General features: G+C 47.3%; 1 protein-coding gene across 1 annotated transcript in view; it reads left to right on the top strand.

The window, feature by feature from the left end:
• The window catches only part of CACNA1I (calcium voltage-gated channel subunit alpha1 I), a 145,318-nt gene extending 127,718 nt beyond the window's left edge, over window positions 1–17,600 (top strand). The window contains exons 31-34 of the mRNA XM_031940123.1: window positions 651–773; window positions 5,422–5,590; window positions 6,191–6,387; window positions 11,233–17,600. Coding sequence (XP_031795983.1) covers window positions 651–773; window positions 5,422–5,590; window positions 6,191–6,387; window positions 11,233–11,958 — 1,215 coding nt within the window. The 3' untranslated portion in view covers window positions 11,959–17,600. The remainder of the gene's footprint in view (window positions 1–650; window positions 774–5,421; window positions 5,591–6,190; window positions 6,388–11,232) is intronic.
• Window positions 17,601–18,818: the final 1,218 nt, after the last annotated feature.

The raw sequence follows: 18,818 nt of genomic DNA, 5'->3' as shown, positions 1-18,818 counted from the left end.
CTGAGGTTCATTGAGGTTAATTGTCTTACCTAAGGTCACTCAGGTAGTAAGCATCAGAAGCAAGATTTGAACCCAGGTCCTCTGAGTATAGAGACAATGCACTGTAACACCGCCCACCCTGACCCTCTTTTCACCACCCCTCAGCCATCCTTCAAGCTCAGTGATGGTTCCTTAATTATGTTCTTTCCCTCCTCTCACAAACCCAAGGACAACTGTCTGAAAATGTCTATCTTCTGCTCTATCTCTAGTTTATCGATTAGACCATATCATGAGCCTTCTAATTGGTCCTTGCTTTGATCAGAGTCCATGTGCCTTTCCAAGTTGTTTTCCTCCTAATTTTTGTGACCATTGTTTAAATAGTTCCCTTGATTCTGCTTACTTCTGTTTGCATCAGTTCATGAGTCACCCTAGATTTCTCTGAATCTAACCTTTTTACCATGACTCATGTAATATCCCATTACATTCATATTCCATAAGCAGTTGAGCCATATAACTCCCCCATTATGGGAACCCGATTTTCCCCTAGTCCTTTGCTATTACAATGGCTATAAATATTTGTGTTCTGTACCTTGCCTCCCTTTGCATCCCTTGCCCTCGCCGACCCCTTAAGCCCATTGGGGGCTCAGCAGATGGTCTGTCACTTCTTCCAGGTCCAGCTGGCTGAGGTGGAGGCCTTCTCCCTGAACTCGGACAAGTCCTCTTCAATCCTGCTGGGGGATGATGTCAGCTTGGAGGATCCCACAGCATGCCCTGTGGCCTCCAAGGAGAGCAAGGTGAGAAAAGAGTAAGTGGAAGGGAAGCTTAACAGAACAGCTCTCCCTGATCCTAAGAGGTTGAAGGGGGTCCTTGGGATTTTCCATCGTGTGAGAAAGATTGCATTGGAGCTCCTGGCCACCCAACTATCCAAGTCAGGAGAGCTGGATTCTTAGTCCCTGTGCTTCCTTTATCTGTGTGACCCTAGAAAAATGATTTGCCTTCTTTGTGCATCAGTTTCTTCATCTGCCAAATGGGATGAATAATTCTTTCCCCTCATAGAGTAGTGAGGAGGACAAAGTGGGGTCATAGGTTTGAAAAAGAAACTCTATACGTGACAGACCTCCATAGGAAGCAGCTAAGAAGGGGAAATAGGTATGTATCAAACAGAGCAGGTGCTAGTCATTTGACATTTGGATCTGGATTTGAGGTGTGTGTGGGGGAACAGAACAGGAATTCTTTTCCCCAGGTCACCCCAGAAGGTAACACCTGGGAAAGGGACTAAGCAGCCATTGCAAGTTAATAGCCCTTTCAGGTTTGCCAAGTACTTTGACAAGGTTATCTCATTGCTGCAACCTGGAGAGGAATATTCTAATGGAGAAACTGAGGCTGGAGAAATAAATGGTCTGTCGCTGTCCCCTTCCCCCCAGTAAAAGTCAGAGGCAAGGTTTGAACTCAGATATGCCAGAATCTAAACTTGGAGCTCTATGCATATGCCGTACCACTCATGTTTAAGAGTACCTTTATTTTCTCCTATTTTCTCTTACTGGGAAAAAGCAAGATGAATTTAAAGTCTGTTTCATCCCCCTATACATCCCAAATCTTGCCCACCGTCCAAGTCCAGGCTTTGTTAGCCATAACAAGCAAGTTTCCTTTCTTAGAAAGGAGGGAAGGAAGGCAGCAGAATAAACAAGCAAAAGCATTGGGTTTGGAGTCCCCAGGACCTGGATTCAAGTTCTTGGTCAGCTACTTCTTATCTATGTGAGCCTGGGCAAGTCGCCTATCATCCCCAAGCCTCAGTTTCCTTGTCTGCAAAATGATTAAACTAGATGGATTCCAATGTCCCCTATAGCACCACAGCCATGTCTCTCTGATCCCATGATTCCCTGATAGCGCAGGTAAGCCCCGCTTACTGGAAGCCCCCCCCAGGTACCTAAAGGTGCAAGTTATAGAAAGCCAGCCCCATTTTCTTTACTCCAAAACAAGCTCTTCTACCTGACAATCTTGACTCTGTCAGTGGCGTTAGGATCCTTTCAGTGCCCCAGAGCCAACTTTCCTCCTTTGGCCCCCTGCATGTGTCAGAACAATCGCCCAGTCTAGTTTTCACAACAAACACCCATTCTCCTCTCTCGTCTTATGGTCCTTTCCACTTCATTCTCTCATTCCCTCTGCCCTGAACTATTGTAATGGCCTAATGTAATATAATATAAAATAAAATAATATAAAAGTGCTAATATGGGGAGCCCCACCTGCTTCCCCATGGGAGGCAAAGGCAGCTTCAGGACTAGGGGCTTCTAAAGAGATTCAGTCTGAGTGTAACTGAATTATTCACAGTAAATAAGCCCCTTATCACACCTGTCCAGAGCTCACAAGAGGTCGAGGAGGAAGAGACCCAGACACCCTGATTTGATTCCTCCTTTGGATTCTTCCTATGGTCTAGAGTCCAGGTCAACCCAGAAACTGTCCATATAGCAAGAGACCCTCTGAGATCCCTGGAAGGGACAATTCCAGTCTTCCTTGGCCCCCAAAGTTCCCTTTCTTGTTCGACCCAAGCTAGCTCCCTCTCCTGGGTCTTAGCTTACCTCTGTGTCAAATAAGGGATCTGGGGGGGGGGAGTAGTCTTCCAGCTTGAATGTCAGCTCTAATATAACCCATGATTATAGGGAGGAGACAGATTCCCTAAGCTCATAACTCCCCCAGTCTGGTGAAAAAGACTCAAATCCCTGCCCTCAGGAAGTCTCTGGTCTGATGGAGAGAGAGGAGCCCCCCATACTCAGGTAGCCTCTAGTTTGATGGTGGGGCCTGGACTCATAGTAAAAACCAAGAGCTTTTGGTAACTTTCCCCATTAGGAGCCCTACCTTGGAGTCTGCCAGACAGTGAGAGCTTTGTGTGAATGCTTCTGGAGGGAAACTAACTGTTGTCTCCCTCCATATCTCTCTCTGTCTCTCTTTCTCTCTCTGTGTGTGTGTGTGTGTGTCTCTCTCTGTGTGTGTTTCTATCTCTGTGTCTCTGTCTCTTTCTCTCTCCTCTCTCTTTCTTTCTATCTCTGTCTCTCTTTCTCCCACTGTTCCTCCCTTTCCCTCTGTCTCAGTCTCTATCTCAGTCTGTCTCTCTCTGTTTCTGTCTCTGTCTCTATCTCTTCTCTTTCTCTCTATCTCTCTGTCTTGCTCCCTCCCTCTTTCTCTGTCTCAGTCTTTGTCTCTCTTTCTGTCTGTCTCCGTCTTTTTCCTGTCTCCCTCTACTTCATCTGTTTATCACTTATTGACTCCGCACCTGGATCCAGCCTCTCTCTTTTTAAACCAGAAATACCAATTTCTTCACCATTCTCTTCACCCTCCCCAGGGTCCTGAGTGTTTACCCTGCAACACAAACAGAATGCAAAGGGTTCCCCTCACCTAATGGACTAATGGCAGAAAGCTCTGCTCTGGCCATGGGGGAGTGGGGGCACAGGGGAACTGGATCCTTGAACCAACAAAGAATCCTAAGGTTATCGCCATCAAAATGGAAAAGAGAGAAACTGAGGGCCAGAAAGGTGGTGTAAAGTGGGGACAGAGAGTAAAAGTCCTGCCCTTGGGGTGAGGAGGACTTGAGTTCAAATCTCACCCCAGATACTTTCTAGCTGTATGTCCTTGGGTAAAACACGTAACTTCTCAGGCTCAGTTTGCTTATCTTTAAAATGGAGATGATGCTATTCCCTACCTCACAGGATTATTAAGGGAATCAAATGAGATAAGTACTTTGTTAAGTAAAATGCTAGTTAATATGTAATTATATTTTGTTATCATATTATAGTAATATGTTATTATATTCACTACATAATTGACAACATTAGAATTTGAAACCAGGATATAATATCTTCTATTTAAAGCTGGGACCTTAGAGTCCATGAGGCTCAGAGAATAATATGACTTGACCAAGATCATACAGTGAGTAAAGAGCAAACTTGGTCTCATGGTTGCAAATCTAGTTTTCTGGAAACCAAGTAATACATAAGTTCCCAGTTGTCAAATAATTCGATTATATTAGAATGTATTTATCATTGAAATTAGACTGTAATTTAATCTTTGAAGTGTGATACAATGGGAAATCACTCTAGATTTCAAGTCAAATTTCAAATCTTACTTCTCCTGTGACACTTCACCTTCTTAAGCTTCAGTGTCCTCATCTGTAAAGTAAGAAGGTTGGACTAGATGGCCTCTGGAGTCCCTTCTCACTCACAGATCTGTGATCTGATGAATAGTCCCTGTGACAGGCAGTATAAAAATCCTCTTCACTTTGCAGATGAGAAAACTGAGCCTCTATGTCAAATATTACAGAGAAATGCCGATAAAACTTTAATGCAATTCAGTTTAACAAACATTTATCAGATTCCTGCTATGTGCAGGACACCAGGCTCTGTCTGCAAAGATAAAGGTAAACGTAAATCCTTGCCCTTCGATGGCTCCCATTCTTTTTTTGTTTGTTTGTTCGTCCTTTGCTAGTATTTTATTTTTCCAAATACATGTAAAGATAGTTTTCAACATTCATTTGTTTGTAAGATTTTTCAGTTCCAAATTTTTTCCTTACTTCCCCACCCTCCATAAAACATGAAGTAATTTGATATAGGTTAAACATATGCAATCTTTCTACACATATTTCTGTTATTTGTCATGCTATGCAAGAAAAATCAGACCAAAAGGGAAAAAAAATCACAAGAAAGAAAAAGCAAACAAACAAACAAAAAGGTTAAAATCCTCTGCTTTGATCCACGTTGCCTCTCTATAATTTTCTCTCTGGATGCGGATGGCATTCTCCATCCCATCTATAGGAATTGTCTTGGATCCCCACATTGTTGAGAAGAACTGTCCATTATAATTGATCATCACAGCATCTTGCTGATGCTGGGACAATGTTCTCCTGGTTCTGCTCACTTAGCATCAGTTCATGGAAAGCTTTTCAGGCTTTTCTGAAATCAGTCAAAAGGTTTACACGCTACGGGGGAAATAACACGAACCACCTCATAGACCACAGGTTAGGAGAGTTAGGAGACATCCTTGGAGACTCTAACACCGAAGGAGTGGCTCTGTCCACCTGGGACATCCCTTCTTCTGTGTCTTCTCACTCCCATGATTCCTAGTTTCCCAAGTAGAGAGTTAGCTCCGTGAGGTCAAGGACCATTTTTGTCTTTGGATGTCTAGTGCCCAGCACAAAGCCTGGGGCGTGATATGATTGCATCTGAGCCTACAGGAAGTAGGGGACAGATTGGGGATTAGTGACCCACTTGACAGATGATATTAAGAGATATTAAGAGTCTTGATGGGGACTACACAACTAACAAAAAAAAAAGAATAAAGGCAGGGTCAGCACCAGATCTACTGAGACTTCATCCAGCGCTCGTTCCATTGGAAACTGTCAGATCCCTGATGTCAAAGCCCCTTCAGCCCTCTGATCTGCCCTCCCTTTCTCAGCAAGGAGAGTCGGAGTCTCCTGACCCAATCCAGATCGGGGACCTGGGAGAATGCTTCTTCCCGCTGTCCAATACGGCGGTCTCGGCAACCCCAGAGAGCTACCTGTGTGAGATGGAGAAGGACCCCTTCCATCCCGTCCAGTCCTGGCTGAAACACGAGAGCAGTCAAAGTAAGGGTGGCGGGAAGGGGGTGGGGGGACATTGGGATGTCTACGTCAGAGGAGTCCTAGACTCTTCTCAGCCCATGGACCTGAGGCCTTCTGGCCCAACCTCACTTAGTGAGCAAACTGCATCCCCAAAGAAGGGCCAAAGAGCCTCTCCTTGGATATCCTCAGCAATGGGGAGCTCACCACTTACCGAGGCAGGCCCTTCCATGGTGGCCACCTCTGATTGTTAGATAGTCTTTCCTTATTCCAAGCTCCAACCTGCTTCCCCACCACTCCTGTCTCACGGGTGTGATGTGCCTTTGTCTAGGATGATACTATAATGGGCTGATTCCCAGAGCCGGGAGCTGTTGTCAGACAGAGTCCAAGGCTGAGCCCCAGGACCACTGGGGAGTGTGTGTGTGGGAGGCTGTTAGCCTTTCCTATCTGGCAATGGGGGGTTTGAGTCCTCCCTCCCCCGCTGGCTACCTCACCCTGTTCTAAAAGCAAAAGGGAGAGTCTGACCCTTGTGAGGGAGCACTGGCAGAGCGTGGGGAGCACGGGCGGTCCCCCAGAGTGCTGCCCCTGCCCTGGCCAGAGTCTCACCCGGGCCCCTCTGTTGGACAGCTCCCCCCAGGCCTTTCTCACCCGATGCCGCCAACCCCCTCCTGCCCGTGCCAGCAGAGTTCTTCCACCCAGCTGTGGCCACCAGCCAGAAGGGGGAGGAGAAGCCTTCCTGCAAGGGGACCCTCCCCAAGATCTCCCTGCAGGGCTCCTGGGCATCCTTACGCTCTCCAAGTGTCAACTGTGCCCTCCTCAGACAGGTAGGGGCTGGGGGCCAGCCTGGGGTGGGGGCAGGGGGCTGGGGGCCAGCCTGGGTCAAGGACCAGCTCCGGCTTACAGGTGATCCTCCAGGCAGTTCAGGCCCCAAGGAAAGGTGCCCAGATGCCAAGTTCAAGGTTAGCCAGCAGATGGTGAAAGCAGCCGTCTCCTAGAACCCAGAGAAAGGTTTTTAGGAGAGCCCCCTCCCAGGCAGGGTTGGCTGGAGGAGAGAAGGGCAGGGCAGGGATGGGCCGGCTCTTGGACCTTCAGTTTCCTCTTCTGTAAAACATGGGAGGGGAAGCTCCAATGACCTTCCAGTTGTCCCCCAGCCCCCTGAGATCTTATGTGCTATGGACAAGGGCAGGCAGCAGGGTGGGAGAGGGGCAAAGAGATCTGGGGACAGATCCCAGCTTTGCCACTGACTTGTGGAGCTTGAACAAGGTTCCTTCCCTCTCTGGGTCTGTAAAATGACCTCTGAGCTCAAGGAGACCAAGGAGTCCCCTCCTTCAGGCTGATCCCCCACTGAGCCCACCCACACTGGTCTCCTTGCTGCTTCTCCCACACAGCATCCTCTCATCTCTGGGCCTTTGGACCACCTGCCCACCCCCAGCCCTGCCCTCCCCTTCCCCGTTAAGAATCCTCTGAGCTCAGCTCAAGCATTGCCTTCCTGATACCTTCCTTGGTCCTCCTTGAATCCTGTCACCCCCTCCTCAGATATCTTGTGTTATATTGTGTATTTGTGCACATATCTATGTTTATATGTACATTTATATACTCCAGGATATCTATATATTTATGCATATTTATATACATTTATTTATACATGTATATTTGTGCGCATCTTTATACATATATACATATTTGTATACACATATGTCTTCATACATACATATTTATACATTCATACATATTTACATCTATCCAGCCACAACACATTTATATATACATCACATATATTTATACATTCATATATATATATATATGCATTTTTATACATATACATGCCTTTACACATACATAATTATATATACATTAATATATACATTTACATATCTCTACACAGATTTCTGTTCATAAAATGCATATATATATATATATATACAGGTGTTTATACACATATATTTATATTTTCTATACATTTACATGTATTATACACATATATTTATATTTATAAACACATATATTCATACACATGTTGCATACATGTACATTTCTGTTTATAAATACACAGACATACACATGGTTTCTATACATATATTTCTATGTGTGAACATATATACATGTATGCACACATGCAGTAGATTTATACATATATCTCTATAAACACATGCACACACGTTTCATACACATATTTCTAGGTGTAAACACACATATCTGTTTACATACACATGTATTTCTACACATATATTTCTATGTGTACACACAATATCCAGGCTACACATATACATCTGTATTTATACACACATTTCTATTTATAGACATATGTATATATACAAACACACATTTATATATATATTCCTATTAATAAACACAATTCTATGGGTAAACACATGCATATACATTTCTATTTATAAACACAATATATGTGTATAAATCCATTTATAGGTATGTAAATGTGTTTACCCATAGAATTAAAGGTGTATAAATGCACGTGCATGTTTGCACATTTGCTTTATATGTATAAACACATGCATGTATGCACATATACACACATATATCTCTACTCATGAATATACAGAGGTACGTGTTGTTTTCCCTGAAATCCTGCAAGCTGGGTGAGGGAAGGAACTCTTCTGTGTTGTCTGTGTATCCTGAGCATCTGTAATGGCAACAGTAGGCGCTTAAGTGCTTGTTCCCTGACTGACATCCCCAACTTCTACTGGAGATGTAAAAAGTTCCCAAGAAGAATATGATGTGGCCCGTTGATCCCTGGCAGCTTCAATGCTGGCGTGAGCCGCAGAATGACAGGAAAATCTATTTTGTGAAAAATATAATTCAGGTTTGAGAGATAAAGGGCCTGGTAGATTTCTCCAAGGTCCTAAGCAAAAAGGCCATGAATATTCCATTGGAGAAGAAGGCTCTGAACATGGCCCTTATGGAAAAGGGAGACTGACTGTAGCTCAGCAGACCGGAAATGAGTGATTAGGGAGGCAGGGGAAGGGGATGCTGCTTCTGTCTGAATCAGCCATCCACATGGAGTGGGATGATCCACTGGCTGCAACAAGGGTCAAAGTGAACCCCACGTTGGGAGAAAATACAGCTCAAACATCACTGAGGGTGATGGCAATAATTCAACACGACCCATTTAAACGGGCTTTTGACTGAAAAATGGGAAATTGATGAAACGTCTCCATTTCTTAGAAAAGTCTGCCCACCGAAAGAGCAGGAAGGTAAAAAGAAAATACCCGGGCCGGCAAACACCCTGCCAGGCAGAGAGGCACACGATAGTCTTTGGTTTAGAGTACAAACTCATTTGCAAAAGATTATAGAAGAAAACGAGGAGTGATTGTGGGTTTTTCACAGAACAGTGAAAAGCAGGAGAAGGAAAATGAGCCTTCCCAGAGCCTAGTGGGGGATTGGGCTAAGCCCTAGATCAGTGGTTCTCAAACTTTTGTTTTCAGTATCTTTATCCTATTAAAAATGATTGAGGATCTCTCCAAGCGTTTTTGTTTATCTGGGTTATGTTTATAGACATTTACCATATTGGAAATAAAAACTATTTTTGAATTGGTAGACCCTCTAAAAGGGTTTCAGAGATCCCCAGGATTCTCTAGACCATACTTTGAGAACCACTGCCTTAGATCATCCTAAGAACATCCAGATGAAACCAGAAGAACAGCACGAGAGCCAGGTGTAAAACGGAAGAGATCCGTGGCATTTTCACCGATTTAGTCTCACCCACAATGATTACAGGGCGCCCCTATCTGGATTCTACCACCTCCATGCCCAATGCCCCATGTGGGAGGATGCCCAGTGCCCCTAAGGAAGTAGGATCAGCAAGAGGGACTGGACCTGACTTAGTGAAGAAATCTGTGAAGGGACAGCCAGGGGCCAATTTTCACAATTCTCTCAAAGAAGGGAAGATTCCTGCAGAACAAATCATAAATAATATTATTACCTAGCAAGACATAGAACTAGAAGACATCACATATATTTATATCTACAAATACACACGTACATATATAATTATACATTTATTTATACACATATATTTATATTTATAAATACACACATATATTTATTATACATGTATTTATGCACTTATATTTATAAATACACATATAAATATATAATTATACATGTATTTATGCATTTATATTTATAAATACACATATATAATTATACATGCATTTATGTACATATATTTATAAATACACATATACATAGATATCTACAGATACCATATACTAGAACTAGAAGACATCAATAACAATTGATTCATCTACCTATTATTCTCCACAAAATCTTTCTAGAAATGGTCTGTGGTCTAGGTACTCCTCAGGGGTGTCCTTGAGGAAAACTGGGGAAGGGAATAGTCAGACTTTTGTAGAAAATCTCTAAAAGTCCACATCATCATAGCCACAAAATGGACCGAAAGTTTCAAAGAGCCCAGAACTTGCCCTCGCAGTTGTTTGTCGATTACAAAACAGCGTTGGATTCCACAGAGAAAAACGCAATCTGATTTAGTTCCTTTTTAGTCGGGTGTGATCCCTTTTTGGCAAAGGTACTGGAGTGGATTGATATTTCCTTCAGGAGGAGGAGAACACGCTGGATTGTCTTTGAGGTGGTAGAAACCAGAGCTGCTCCCGGCACTGAGGTCAGTCTCTCTCCGGCCATGCTCCCTCAGTGATGCTCAGAAGTTGTAAACGATGGGACGCTATGATCTCAATCACCTGCTGTATGCCATGCACTCTGCTGAGTGCTGAGGATACAGAAATAAAAATGAAGCAGTGTCTGCCCTCAAGGAGCTGACAGTCTCCGAGATCCATTTAAAGTGTCCAAGCATTCTAACAGTATCTTTCATAGGATCAGAAACAGAGGGCTGGAAAAAGCCCCTGGAGGTCGCTCAATTCAATCCATAGATGGGGTGCTGAGGCAAAGAGAGGGAGGTGAAATTATCAAAATAATAGGTAATGTGTATAGGATGCTCAATATGTGCCAGGGACTTTAACAATTATTATTCCATCTTATCATCACAATAAGCCCAAGGAATAGTGCTATTATTATCCCCATTGTATAGATAAGGAAATGGAGGCAAGCATTTAGTGATTTACCAAGGGTTCCACAGCTAATAAATGTCTAAGGCTGGACTTGAACTCAGGCCTTCTTGATTCATCCATTGGGCTACCAGCTCCCTCAGAATCATTTGTGTAAAGTCACACAAGAAGATGCCAGAACTAAGGGGGGGGGGGAGAATAGTTGAAGGAAAAAGATTGGCAGTCTCTGTCTCTCTGTCTCTGTCTCTCTTATCTGTCTCTCTCTCTCTCTCTTTCTCTCTCTCTCTCCCACCCTCCCTCCCTCCCTCCCTCTCTTTCCCTCTTTATCCCATGCTCAGTCCAGGGCCAGGCACCAAGAGCTAGAGGAAACCCTGGGTTTGGTTTGGTTTTTCCTACACGTGGCTGGGGCAGATGGAGATGGGGAGATGGAGAAGCTGAGGCCGGAGGAGGCTGCTTGGGGCGAGGGCCTGGCCCAGCAGGCCCGGGTCCGGAAGGAGGAGCTCCTGGTCCCGAGACCTGTTTCCCGCCTCTTGGGCCAGGGCCGCCTGCCCTCCCCCCCCCCCCCCCCCCCCCCCCCCCCCCCCCCCCCCCCCCCGCTCACCGCCCTGACCTCCTCTCTCTGTCTCCCAGACCACAGAGAGCGACACCTCCCTGGAGGACAGCAGGAGCAGCGGCTCGGTGGGCAGCCTGCAGACCACGCTGGACGACAGCCTGAATCTCAGCGACTCCCCGCAGTGTACCCTGGACCTCCCGGCCGCCCTGTGCCCGGGGCTGCCGGGCCCCCACGCACGGGCCGCCCACAGGACTGTCGTGGCTGCGGCGCTCTCTCCGGCCTCCCGTCGCCGGAGCCTCCGAGGCCGCGGCCTCTTCAGCCTGCGGAGCCTCCGGGGCCACCAGCGCAGCCACAGCAGCGGGGGCAGCACCAGTCCCGGCTGCACCTACCATGACTCTATGGACCCCTCGGACGAGGAGGGCATGGGCAGCAGCCTCCGGGGCGGGGGCACCAACAGCAGTGAGCAGTCGGAGACCCTCAGCAGCCTCTCGCTCACGTCCCTCTTCTCCCCGGCCCTCCCGCCCCCGGGCCTCCGGCTAGCTAAGAGGTGCAACAGCACAAGCAGCCTGTCGACGGTGGCCCCCTTGTCCCCCGCCCAGGGCCCCCTGCCGCCCGTGGGGACCGAGGGCATGCAGTCCTTCTCGGTTGACCCCAGGGGCTTCCTGTCTGCGCCCTCCTGGGGGACAGACTTCTGCAAGGACCGCCACTCAGCCAGCGAGGAGACCCAGGGGCTGGGCGGCCGTGAGCGCAAGCAGCGCCCCGAGGTGGAGCTCGGGGAAGGGGTGACCAAGCGGAACAGATGAGGTTCTCTGGCCCCCGGGGGCCGTGGCGGGGCGCCCAGTGGGGGAAACCCTTTCGCTGTGGCTGTTGCTTCCCAGACTCCCCTGAGCCAGTGAGAGTCTGCCGGGGTCCCGGCTGGCTGTGGAGCCCACTCACCTCAAGCCCCCGGGAGACTGTGGAGCATGGCCTGTGCCCGCGCCAGGTGGGCAGGGGAGGAGGAGCCCAGGCACTCAGCGGGAGTGGAGCCTCTGGTCAGAGCGCAGCCGGGCTCGGCCCTTTCCGTATCTATATACATATATACATATATAGACACACACAAAGACATATATATTTATTTATTTTTTTTACTGAAAGCTTATGACTTCCAGAAAGTGCTAAGAATAGAGAGGTAGGAACGGGAGGTAGCAAAGCGTTGAGAAGCAAAAACTCCCGTCAGGCAGCAGACGTTGCAGCTCCTGGCCCCGACGAGGGGGCTCCGGCCTTTGGCACTCGGGGCCACCTGGGGCAGCCCCCTGAGGTCGCTACCGCTCTTTGGAAGGGGTCGAATTTTTGTCCTTTTATTCTTGATTGTATTTTAGGAACCCCAAAGGCACCCTAATTAGCCAATAGCTACATATATATTTTTTTCCATAGCAAAAACAAAAAAGTTGCGGGGAGGTAGTCTATTTTTCCAGTGATAGGAGAGAGGAGGCAGGCTTGTCTCACTGGGGTAGCCAGAGCCAAGGGGGGAGCCACGGGGCATCAGGGGGGCAAGCACCTCAGAGCTCACCACCTGATCCCAGCTCCTCGGGGCAGAAGGGGAACCAGTAGCTCAGAAACGGCAGGGGACCAAAGCGCTCAGGGCGTCCTGGACTCTTCCCCAGCCTGCGGATCCTTGCTGACAGAGAGTCGGGCATTCTGATGCAGGCAGGACGGGAGGGTGGATGGGCAGCTTCTTCCTCTGCTGACCAGCCCCGGCCGGCTCCAGAGCAAGGTCTGCCCTCCGTGTATGTGGTCTTCCCTCCCCTGCTTTTCCCTCGTTCCTGGGGCAGAGGGTCTGGGCAAGGCCCCACGGCCCCCATTTTCTCTTAGAGTAGGACCCTTTTCTTAGTAGGCCCACCCCCAGGGCTCTTGCTGGCCTCCCTCTAAATCTTAGTGGGGAGGGAAGGCCTTCGACCAAAAGAGAGGGGGACGCCTGGAGGGTGTGATCTCTCCATCCGTCCTGTCTTTCTGTCTCCACGTCAGTTCTGAATGTTTGCAGCAATAGAGGCAGAGAAATGGACAAAGAAACATGAGAAAGGGGAGAGGGCACGTGTACTGCCCAGAGGTGGTCACAGGCCCAAATCCCTCATTGTACAGAGGAGGAAACAGTGACCCAGAAGTCAGCTACCAAGTGGCAGAAGCAGAATCTGAATGATGATCTTCCTGATTCCCAAGTCCAATTCTGTCTTCTTTATGAAGGAAGGGAGGAAGTCCTGGAGGCGAGGTTAGCCCAGGAAGATGGACCCTTTGATCCTGTGAGGGCTCCCACTGGGCGTGGGTGGGCTCATCTGTGCAGCCGCCTCACTCTTCAGTATCTAAGCAGATCCCAGAATTCAGGGCAGGGCAGGACAGATCCCCATTCTCTTGTCCTAAGCACACATCTTGCAGGCTGGGGGTGGAGATCGGACCCTTTGGGGACCCCCTTCTCCCTTTCCCTGCCTGACTCTCACTGATCCCCCTTATCAAGCACTCACCCATCCCACCAACACACATTCACCACTGAGCTAGACAACAGACCCTCCTAGGTCCGTCGCCGCCTGGGCTTTCGGGGAGGACCAGCCAAAGCTTCTAGTCTCCAGTAGGCAGCTAGACCTCAGAGGACACCTCCTGGCCAAACTCTCTTGGGCAATTTGGGTTCATGTCTTATAAGTTACACGTTCCTATATAGGATCATAGGCCCCATATTTAGAACCAGGAGGGACCATGGAGATCATCTTGCCCAATTTTATCATTTCATAGAGGGAGAAACATGCTTATGGATGCACAGCATTTACTTTCAAATACATGCCCAATACCTGTGTTCATACCCATGTAAGCCATTTTACACATCCACGCACAGAAACACATTTGCTTATACACTTGCTCTAGCTTCCCCAGCCCTTCTCCAAAGTATTGGGTCAAGTTCCACATAAGCAATAAAAAGACCCATGGGGGGGCTTCATCTCCCTGTCCCCTTCTGGAGGCCCAGCTGTGATTGGGTGAGGAGGGGGCTCACTCTCAGTCCTGAAGGGTTATCAAGGTATGTGAGGGAAATGAGAGGTTCAGAGGAAGGCCCCACTCTGAGCCTCCCAACAAGTTCTATGACGAGTTGTAAAGCTGATCTTTCTGACTGGAGAAGATGAGACCAATTTACTCATCTCCCACCTTAATCACCTCCAAAGGAGTTAGTTGGTACCCGTGTCTACTCCCAGGGAGGAGACTCACCTCAAGAGAAAGATTTGGGTTAACTGGGATGCCAAAGCTAGAAAACAACTCCATTTCTCAAATAAGTCATCGGGACACTTGGCTCCTAAAGTAATTATAAACATATAAATCCTCCTATGCATTCATATAGCCCTTTCTTTACAGCCTGCATTTTTTATTTTTGTAGTTTAATCAAGGCCTTTTATCTTTACACCTTATCAGGCCAGTGATCAGATCCTATTACCCAGCTGACAGGATGCCAGACAGTAGCAAGTTCCAAGAACTTGCTTCTATTCCCCCCACCCCATTGTCCCTGAGTGCTCCCGTCTTTCTAATACCTTAAGGATTGAAAAGTACTTGATCTCCATTACAATCTTGGGATGTGGGTGGGGCAAAGGTTATTATTTCCATCTTACAGATAGAAGAGCTAAGATATGCCCATGATCACACAAATTTATTTCAGGGATTTGGATTCAGCCAGGGAGAGAGCAAGTGTGGCTACAGCTTGGCCCAAGCTGGCAAGTCAAATTGTGGCAAGTCAAAAAAAAAAGGCAAATTGTGGATGGCCAACAGGGTGAGGAAGAAAAGAGGAATTTGTTAGTGAAGGGGTAGAAATGGAGTGGAGTGTTGCACACACACACTATTGGATATAGAATCTCTGGGTCAGTTTTTAAATCTAGAATCTGTCATAATTATCAAACTGGGTGAAACTGAACAAGGAATGATGTGTTTTATGTTTTGTTCTCAGCTCAGGGCAAGTCAGGGTGGGTTTGACTTACTGGAGCTCAGCACAAGGGTGGAGATTGGTAGGAATGGCACATGGTTGGGACAGGTTAACTACCTCATGTGGATTTTCTCTAGGACTGGAATACGCCAATGTTTCTGTGCCATCTTTCTTCCTTTCTTAACAGTGGAATACAGGCTGCTTAGGCTCCCTTGTATTTCTGCCTCTTTTTAGGAGGTCCAAAGTCAGAAGAAACACAATTCACAAAGAGATTTGAGTTTGTTCATACCAAAGGATCATCAAAAAAGGACATCCATCCCAACCCATACTCTAACAGGAATCTCCTATCTTAGAGTTAAATTTCAATATAGATAAATGTAAAATACTATCCCCATGCTTTAAAAAAATTAGCTTCATAAAAATAAGATGAAGGAGGAGAGGGTTACTTGATAGCAGTTTACCTGAAAAAGAGCTGAAGGTTTTAGTGGACCAAAGTTGAGCATGATTTAACAAGACTAGATTTCTTTGATAGAAAGCACTTCCTTCAGCAGGTCTGGTTGATATCAGGCTGCAAAGGGGATTATTCAGAGTCATTCAGTCTGATAGAGAAGGGAGGAAAAAACTTAGTCCAGGAGAGGCAGCCAGGATGGGAAGGGATTTGAGTCTGTGTCCTAGGAGGGAGTGGGAATGTCTGGCCAAGAAGAAACTGGACTGCAGGGCAGCCTGGTGTCTGCCTCTCATAATCTGGAGGGAAGTTGGATGGAAGGGGGCTTAGCTTTGTTCTGCCTGGCCCAAAGGGTAGGACTAGGCACCCTGGCTGGGGGAAAGTTAAGAGGAAAATTTAGGCTTGACATCAGGAAAACCTCCCTCCACTTAGATACATCCCAAAGAGGAGTGTATTGCCTTGGGGGATCTCAGGCTCTCCTCAACATCCTCCTTTTCTCTATGATCTTGTGTCCTCTGTCAGTGAGCATCACAACAGATCTGTCCCTACAGGATCAGAGGGAGGAAAAATGATAGAAGGGTTCTCTTGTGCCTCAGAATCCACAAAGTACTAGTTGGTTCTGAGCTTTCACTTCCTTTGCAGAGCCTTGACTAATGTTTAACAGCATTAAGCTCCTACTGTGTGTGTGCTGGGTTCTAGGGAGAAATAAAGAATTTCAACCAAGATACGGCCCTTGGTCTCAAAGGTTGGAGTTGAGGGGGGGAGGTGAGATGAACTCGGAAAAGGACCCTGCAGATGGCACTTGAATGAAGGAAGCAGCACAAGAAAGTACCATGTGAAAGATCAGGAGAAATCAGGGAAGGCTTCCTGGTATAGATGGCCAGGCCAAGGCGGGGTGGGGGTGGGGGTCTCTACTCTTCAGCTTTGAGAAAAGGATCAAGGAATAGGATTAATTCACAGATTTCCAGCAGAGAAGTCTTGGGCTCTTTCTTTTGTGGATCATTCTCACTTTGGGGGTGAAAGAGAGAAGGAGGGAAATGGCTTAGCTTCGGAAGAAGCCAGAAGGGGAAGAGGAAGCCTAAGGCTGCTTTTACAGGGACCTGGATATAATTCAAGAAAGGGATCCTTCTTCCAATCCTTAGAGGCTGCCATGTTTTTTGGTCACTAGGTAGACAAGATCACAGATTTTGGTCTGGCAGAAGCTTCAGAGGCCATCTAGTCCAATCAAGCTAGTCTCATTTTACAGGTAAGGAAACTGAGACCGGATCATAGATTTAGAGTTGGAAGAGGTTGGCCCCAGACCATTGATTCTTCTGGCAATTGAGGAAACAGAGACTAACGTGACCTTAGCTCACATGTCCATTGGCTGGGATGGGGGTGGGCTTGGAGCCTTCTTAAGACCCCCATTAGAATGCTTAATTTGTTTTAAAATCATGATCTGGTCAGCGGCCCAAGTCAATGCTCAACAGAGGTGTGCCTGACAGAAGGATTGACTGAAGCTAGCAGGGCACTATGGGCCGTGATGTCCACATATACTTACAGGTCCCCCTTCCCCAAAGTACACAAATTTTGTGGCTGGAAAACAGGACGGCGACTCTATGTAAGCCCTCCTTTTTGGGGTTGGACCCTTACCTTACACCTCTGACTAGGATGTCTTCCCGATATCTCTTTCTCCCTGTCTGTCCTGTCACCCAGGGACCCTTGGAAAAGAACAGCCCATTCCTATAAGCCCCCTACTCTGCTCCAGAAACTCTAGGACATCAGGCTTCTGAGGCCTGGGGAGGGGGAAGTAATGGAAGTAATGGAAGTAATGACTGAAGACTACATAAGTAATAAACAGTAGAGCAGGGGCTCAAATCTACACTCTGATTCCGCTAGACAGTGCTCTGCTCACTGTACCACACTGCCCTTTCACATCTGATATACAGGACATCCTTTCTCTGACAAAGATGGAAGTAAAAATGCACCTACTTCCAGCAGATCCAAGCCCCTCACCCCTCTTTCCTTCTCCCTCCTTCCCTTCCTCCTCTCTCTCTCTCTCTTCTTTTTTCTCTGTGTCTGTCTCTTTATCTCTGTCTCTATCTCTCTTCTCTTTGCCTCTCTGTCTCTCTCTGTCTCTCTGTCTCTGTTTCTCCATCTTTCTCTTTTTCTGTCTATTTCTCTAGCTCTCTCTGTCTCTTAACTTGCTATAGCCCAAAACTTGAGCCGCTAGAAGCCAAAGCCCACTCCTAAGTCTTTTTTGTCTTCCTATCCCCAGCACCCAGCACAGTGCCTAGCACGCAGCAGGTGTTTAATAATGCTTTTTGATAGACAGATGGGTGAGGGTGAGAGCTATAACAAGGGTGGGGCAAACAGAGCTTTGCCCTAGAGTGTAGCTCACCTCTGAGGGAGGAATACCTCCTCCCTAAGAAGTCCTGTAAAGTTGCAGAGGGAGTCGCGCCGTCTGTCCTCCGGGGGTGTACGATGACGGGCCAGTGCCTTCCTCGTGGGGTTGCCCCACAGCTTAACTTGGGCTGGGGTGGAAAAGTCCTGGTTACAGCTCAGTGAAAGACCGATATAAGGTCTGTCTTCGGACCTGTCCTTAGAGCCTTTCCAGAGACGGGGTTTGGGGCTCCCAGTTGGATCCAAGCTCACTTCCAGGCCATGACAAGGCTTCAGCAGAGGACTTTAGTGGAGGCACAGAATTCCAATAAATAAACTCCCCCTGACACTGCCCCCCTCCCTCCAGCCCATCCATCTGGTAGCTGCTGCTCTCCTCATCCCTTGCCAGTCACTCCCCTCACCCCTATGCTGCGCCCTCGGGTTGGGGAGGGAGGGACTTCCTGGATGTTCAGAGCAGCGGTTTTTGCCACACCCAGATAGCTCCTTGTCTCCATGCAATAATAGGAATTTTGAGGTTCAGACACCCCAGGGTTGGGGGAGGGGGATAGCCACTGGGAGGATGAGGAGGGACAGTTCTCTCTCCTCCAGGAAGCCCTCCATCCTGTCCCTTTCCTCTTTTATTAATGAACTTCCAGTCAGATGTACAGTTTCTATGATGTGACCATTTTAATCCTAGTTGCTGATGGGTAGTAGCTGCTGTTCTCTTACCATCAAGGTGTAGGAAAACCAACAGTATTGTATTGAATTAAAAACAAAAACAGCTATTTCGGAAACTCTGTGTGTGTGTGTGGTGGTGTGTTCTCGAGCCGGGGGATGATTTCCTGCCTGAGTCCTTTACTTTGCTTTCCAGACCTTCTTTAAAACTCCCAGCATTGTTGGGTCCCAGAACGGTGGGGAAACAGGGTGGC

Source organism: Sarcophilus harrisii, chromosome 5, assembly GCF_902635505.1.
Source record: "Sarcophilus harrisii chromosome 5, mSarHar1.11, whole genome shotgun sequence".
NCBI classification, from domain to species: domain Eukaryota; kingdom Metazoa; phylum Chordata; class Mammalia; order Dasyuromorphia; family Dasyuridae; genus Sarcophilus; species Sarcophilus harrisii.
Note: the sequence above shows the minus strand (reverse complement) of the source record. Positions and strands in the feature narration are given on the sequence as shown.